This window comes from Xenopus laevis, chromosome 5L, assembly GCF_017654675.1.
Source record: "Xenopus laevis strain J_2021 chromosome 5L, Xenopus_laevis_v10.1, whole genome shotgun sequence".
Lineage (NCBI taxonomy): Eukaryota > Metazoa > Chordata > Amphibia > Anura > Pipidae > Xenopus > Xenopus laevis.
Genome location: NC_054379.1, coordinates 38495739 through 38502414, shown reverse-complemented (window position 1 = coordinate 38502414; position 6676 = coordinate 38495739). Strand labels below are relative to the sequence as shown.

The following is a 6676-nucleotide window of genomic DNA, read 5'->3' as shown; positions in this document are numbered from 1 at the left end:
ATGACAGTCAAACCCACTCTCAAGCCATATAACTAGGGATGCACCGAATACACTTTTTGGGATTCTTTGTGAAAGATTCGGCCGAATACCGAACCAAAAACGAATTTGCATATGCAAATTAGGGGCAGGGAAAGAAAAGGTGGGGTTCAATAAGGTTAAAGGCGCATTCACTGGCTCAATGGTAGGGATAGCAATTACAATTGCAGTTTATATAAAATCCAAAATGTATTAATTCATTTAAAAAACTTTTGAAAAGTAAAAATCAGAAAAAAAAAATCAAAAATGGATGAAGCAAAAACAGGGGGGGGGAAATGTTTTATTACTTTTTTGTTTTGTGACAAAAACTCACGTGATTTCCCTTCCCGCAGCTAATTTACATATGCAAATTAGGATTTAATTCGGCCATGCACAAGGATTTGGCCGAATCCTGCTGGAAAAGGCAGAATCCCGAACCGAAACCTGGATTCGGTGCATCCCTACATATAGCCAATCACAGCGCAGGCACTTCCAAATAACAACTCTTTTTTTTGATTGGACAAGCTGTTCTTTCAATGAAGAAAAAAAAAAAACGCAGACTTTTAACATAGAAGCAAATTTATTTAGGTGAAAAAAAGCTTCCACTGAAAAACTGCTTATATATTGAACATCTCTGTGTAGGAAGACATCTAATGTAGCCCTTAAGAGTTAAAATAACTGCCCACAATATATCAGACTTAATAAACAAAACATTATTTCCATAGCACAGGACTTGATAAGCAGCCTCATTCCAGTTGTGGCCTAGTTATACCCCGCGACTCTGCAACATTCGGCCACTGGCTGAGCATGCTGGGAGTTACACGAAGGAATAGCGACAGTACTGCTCGCCAGGCTGCCATCATTTTCATTTTAAGAGACTTAAAATATGTTGAAACTGTCACATTGTTTCTTCCAATGAAAAGAATTTCTAGAGATGAGATGTAGAGATGCCCCTGGTCTGGTCTGGATGATGGACATCTGAAGTTGCGACTGGTGCGTATGGATCACAAGGTGCAGCACTTTAACTGTTCTTAAACAGGTCTATGCAGCTTTGTAAGAGGGAGATGTTGTTCTAGGCAGAACAGAGGGGAAGATTTTATTAGTGAAATAACGTAGTGTGACAACTCTGGCTGAGCAAAATGCAAATCCATGAGCTAAAAACAAAAATGGTCTCTGTGAAAGCGGATATCCTTGCACAAATTGTTAATGGGTGACATATGGCCTCCATAGTAACCAAAAATGCAGATACGGTGTTTGCTTACAATGTAATAAGGTCTCATTTATTCTTTTAATAAATACATTTCTTGGCTACTGAAAATGTGGGGGCTGTCTCAATTAAATGAGATGGTGATAGAATTTCTGAGCACAGCCATTGGCCAGAGACAGTCAACATAACTGACCCTCATTAACCCTTTCCCTGCCAGCCGTTTTGTCCTAGATGCGAACATCTACTGCCAAGCAGTTTTTAGATATTTTGCACTCTTTCACTTTAAGGGCCTTTCCTGGGGTGGTCTTTTAGTTAACCCAGGAAAACAATATATTGTTTTTTTCAGGACAACCTGAACTTTCACAATATGCAAGAATTTTGGTGTAATTCTACTTCTCTAAAAAAATATTGGATTCTAAGTGTCAAATAAAATGAAAAAAATCATGTTGCACGAAGAACAATCACATATATCAGAAACATCATTCATTTTACGTACGAGAACACAGCTGATTTAGAAAGGTCTATGTCTCCTGAACGCGACAATACCAAATATATATAGTTTTATGGAGATTTCTCACTTGTATAGCTCAAAATCTACAAGCAGTACACAACCAAATTTCCAAAGCAACACTCCCCAAACGGCATACTTTTGATTTCAAGGCCAAACATTCCACTAACAGTAGGTTTACCCAAGAAAACTACCCATTACTAGAAAGAACAGATTCTGGTGAATCAAAAATGGGTAGAAATATCTTTGTACTCCAAACCACCAAGTTGCAATTGTTTCCTAAAGTTATAGTGTTTTATAGAAATTGGTGAATTTTTTGAAAAATGACCTCAAAGCTTCCACTCTACAGCAACATATCTCCCACACATCATTAGGTATCAATGTAAAACACCCCAAATATAAAATCCTGGGTCCACTGAACAGTTTGATGCCCAATATGAATAGATGTACCCAAGCACGTGGCATAGGAGGCCCCAAAAGGAAGACCCCCCGTTTGTTCTGTAATTTCAGATACTGCAAAATCAACACATTTACATCGTTTTGGGGGGCGGCAAAGGTAGAAAACAGTACGTTCACCCCAGAAAACCATATATTTTCGGAAAGTACACATTCCCCTGAATCTAAATTGGGTATGCATGTCTTTCTACGCCAAAGTACCAAGCCGCAAATCATTCCCTAAATTTGGTGATTTTGGGGACATTTCCAAAAATGACTTCAAAATTTCGACCCTGCAGCATCGTATTACCCACATACTTTTAGGTATCAAGACAAATCACCCCAAATATGAAAGCCTGGGGTCCTCTGAACAGTTTGATGCCCAATATGTATAGGTGTACCCAAGCACGTGGCGTATAGGGGCCCCAAAACGAAGACCCCCATATGGTCTGTCATTTCAGGTACTGCAAAATCAACACATTTACATTGTTTTGAGGGGGGCAAATGTAGAAAAAAGTAAGTTCACCCCAGAAAACCATATATTTTCGGAAAGTACACATTCCCACGGATCTAAATTGGGTATGCATGTCTTTGTACTCCAAAGTACCAAGCCGCAAACCATTCCTAAATTTGGTGATTTTGGGGACATTTCCAAAAATGACTTCAAAATTTCGACCCTGCAGCATCGTATTACCCACATACTTTTAGGTATCAAGACAAATCACCCCAAATATGAAAGCCTGGGGTCCTCTGAACAGTTTGATGCCCAATATGTATAGGTGTACCCAAGCATGTGGCATATAGGGGCCCTAAAAGGAAGACCCCCATATAGTCTGACATTTCAGGTACTGCAAAATCAACACATTTACATCGTTAGGGGGGGGGCAAAAGTAGAAAACAGTAAGTTCACCCCAGAAAACCATATATTTTCGGAAAGTACACATTCCAACGAATCCAAATTGGGTATGCATGTCTTTCTACGCCAAAGTACCAAGCCGCAAACCATTCCTAAATTTGGTGCTTTAGGTGACATTTCCAAAAATCACCTCAAAATATCTACCCTGCAGCATCGTATTACCCACATACTTTTAGGTATCAAGACAAATCACCCCAAATATGAAAGCCTAGGGTCCTCTGAACAGTTTGATGCCCGATATGTATAGGTGTACCCAAGCACGTGGCATACAGGGGCCCCAAAAGGAAGACCCCCATATAGTCTGTCATTTCAGGTACTGCAAAATCAACACATTTACATCGATTTGGGGGGGCAAAAGTAGAAAACAGTAAGTTCACCCCAGAAAACCATATATTTTCGGAAAGTACACATTCCAACGAATCCAAATTGGGTATGCATGTCTTTCTACGCCAAAGTACCAAGCCGCAAATCATTCCTAAATTTGGTGATTTAGGTGACATTTCCAAAAATCACCTCAAAATATCTACCCTGCAGCATCTTATTACACACATACTTTTAGGTATCAAGACAAATCACCCCAAATATGAAAGCCTAGGGTCCTCTGAACAGTTTGATGCCCAATATGTATAGGTGCACCCAAGCATGTGGCATATAGGGGCCCTAAAATGAAGACCCCCATATAGTCTGTCATTTCAGGTACTGCAAAATCAACACATTTACATCGATTTGGGGGGGGCAAAAGTAGAAAACAGTAAGTTCACCCCAGAAAACCATATATTTTCGGAAAGTACACATTCCAACGAATCCAAATTGGGTATGCATGTCTTTCTACGCCAAAGTACCAAGCCGCAAATCATTCCTAAATTTGGTGATTTAGGTGACATTTCCAAAAATCACCTCAAAATATCTACCCTGCAGCATCGTATTACACACATACTTTTAGGTATCAAGACAAATCACCCCAAATATGAAAGCCTAGGGTCCTCTGAACAGTTTGATGCCCAATATGTATAGGTGTACCCAAGCATGTGGCATATAGGGGCCCTAAAATGAAGACCCCCATATAGTCTGTCATTTCAGGTACTGCAAAATCAACACATTTACATCGATTTGGGGGGGGCAAAAGTAGAAAACAGTAAGTTCACCCCAGAAAACCATATATTTTCGGAAAGTACACATTCCAACGAATCCAAATTGGGTATGCATGTCTTTCTACGCCAAAGTACCAAGCCGCAAATCATTCCTAAATTTGGTGATTTAGGTGACATTTCCAAAAATCACCTCAAAATATCTACTCTGCAGCATCGTATTACCCACATACTTTTAGGTATCAAGAGAAATCATCCCAAATATGAAAGCCTAGGGTCCTCTGAACAGTTTGATGCCCAATATGTATAGGTGTACCCAAGCACGTGGCATATAGGGGCCCTAAAAGGAAGACCCCCCCTTGTATGTTCTGTCATTTCAGGTACTGCAAAATCAACACATTTACATCGTTTTGGGGGGGGCAAAGGTAGCAAAAAGTAAGTTCACCCCAGAAAACCATATATTTTCGGAAAGTACACATTCCCACGAATCTAAATTGGGTATGCATGTCTTTCTACTACAAAGTACCAAGCCGCAAACCATTCCTAAATTTGGTGATTTTGGGGACATTTCCAAAAATGACTTCAAAATTTCGACCCTGCAGCATCGTATTACCCACATACTTTTAGGTATCAAGACAAATCACCCCAAATATGAAAGCCTGGGGTCCTCTGAACAGTTTGATGCCCAATATGTATAGGTGTACCCAAGCACGTGGCGTATAGGGGCCCCAAAACGAAGACCCCCATATGGTCTGTCATTTCAGGTACTGCAAAATCAACACATTTACATTGTTTTGAGGGGGGCAAATGTAGAAAAAAGTAAGTTCACCCCAGAAAACCATATATTTTCGGAAAGTACACATTCCCACGGATCTAAATTGGGTATGCATGTCTTTGTACTCCAAAGTACCAAGCCGCAAACCATTCCTAAATTTGGTGATTTTGGGGACATTTCCAAAAATGACTTCAAAATTTCGACCCTGCAGCATCGTATTACCCACATACTTTTAGGTATCAAGACAAATCACCCCAAATATGAAAGCCTGGGGTCCTCTGAACAGTTTGATGCCCAATATGTATAGGTGTACCCAAGCACGTGGCGTATAGGGGCCCCAAAACGAAGACCCCCATATGGTCTGTCATTTCAGGTACTGCAAAATCAACACATTTACATTGTTTTGAGGGGGGAAAATGTAGAAAAAAGTAAGTTCACCCCAGAAAACCATATATTTTCGGAAAGTACACATTCCCACGGATCTAAATTGGGTATGCATGTCTTTGTACTCCAAAGTACCAAGCCGCAAACCATTCCTAAATTTGGTGATTTTGGGGACATTTCCAAAAATGACTTCAAAATTTCGACCCTGCAGCATTGTATTACCCACATACTTTTAGGTATCAAGACAAATCACCCCAAATATGAAAGCCTGGGGTCCTCTGAACAGTTTGATGCCCAATATGTATAGGTGTACCCAAGCACGTGGCGTATAGGGGCCCCAAAACAAAGACCCCCATATGGTCTGTCATTTCAGGTACTGCAAAATCAACACATTTACATTGTTTTGGGGGGGGCAAAGGTAGAAAAAAGTGCGTTCACCCCATAAAACCATATATTTTTGGAAAGTACACATTCCTGCGAATCCAAATTGGGTATGCATGTCTTTGTACTCCAAAGTACCAAGTCGCAAGCCTTTCCTAAATTTGGCGATAAAAGCAACTGTTTTTACATTTCTGAAAATCGCCTAAAAATATTGCAATTGGCCGCATTTATCTCACCCAATTTCTTACATACAATTGTAAAACACCATAAATATTGATGCCAAGGGTCTACTGAACAGTTTGATGCCCAATATGCATAGATATACCAAGGCAGCTGGCATGTGCGGACCCCAAATAAAAATAGTGAATATGAGTTTTCTCCGCTGCCCATTCGCCTTCTGTGAACATAGACCCTTGACTTCATATTATTTGCCTCAAGACCCTCCTAACAGCAATGACCCCCCAAAACCATACATTTTTGGAAAGTACACATTCTGCCGATTCCAACAAAGATAACGACGTCTTTCTACACGAAACTACCAAACTGCAAAGCTTTTCTAAACATATAGGTTTTTACAACATTTCTGAAAATCGCCTAAAAATGTTGCAGTTTGCCGCATTTATCGGACACAATGTTTTACGTACAAAGAAAAATCTCTCTAAATATGGACGTCAGAGGTCTAATAAATAGTTTGATGCCCAATATGTATAGATTTACCAAAGTATGTGTTGTGTATGGACCCCAAATGAAAAACGTAACTATGAATTTTCACGCTAGCCAACTAAGCTGCAGAAAAGAGAACCCTAACTGTACGTTATGTGCCGTAAGACCCCCAAACTGTAAAAAGACCCCCAGAAACCCATATATTTTTGGAAAGCACATATTTTGGCGGATCAAACTAAGTAAAATCTATCTTTCTATACCAAAGCACCAAACAGCAAAACGATACTAAAGATACATAGGGAAC

General features: G+C 39.9%; 1 protein-coding gene across 2 annotated transcripts in view; it reads right to left on the bottom strand.

Annotated features, from left to right (window-relative positions):
• Positions 1–576: 576 nt before the first annotated feature.
• snx5.L (sorting nexin 5 L homeolog) overlaps positions 577–6676 on the bottom strand; it is a 56856-nt gene continuing 50756 nt past the window's right edge. For both annotated transcript variants that reach the window (XM_041562304.1, NM_001095466.1), the window contains 1 exon segment: positions 577–1087. In XM_041562304.1, the coding sequence (XP_041418238.1) occupies positions 1037–1087 (51 nt within the window). In that variant the 3' untranslated portion in view covers positions 577–1036.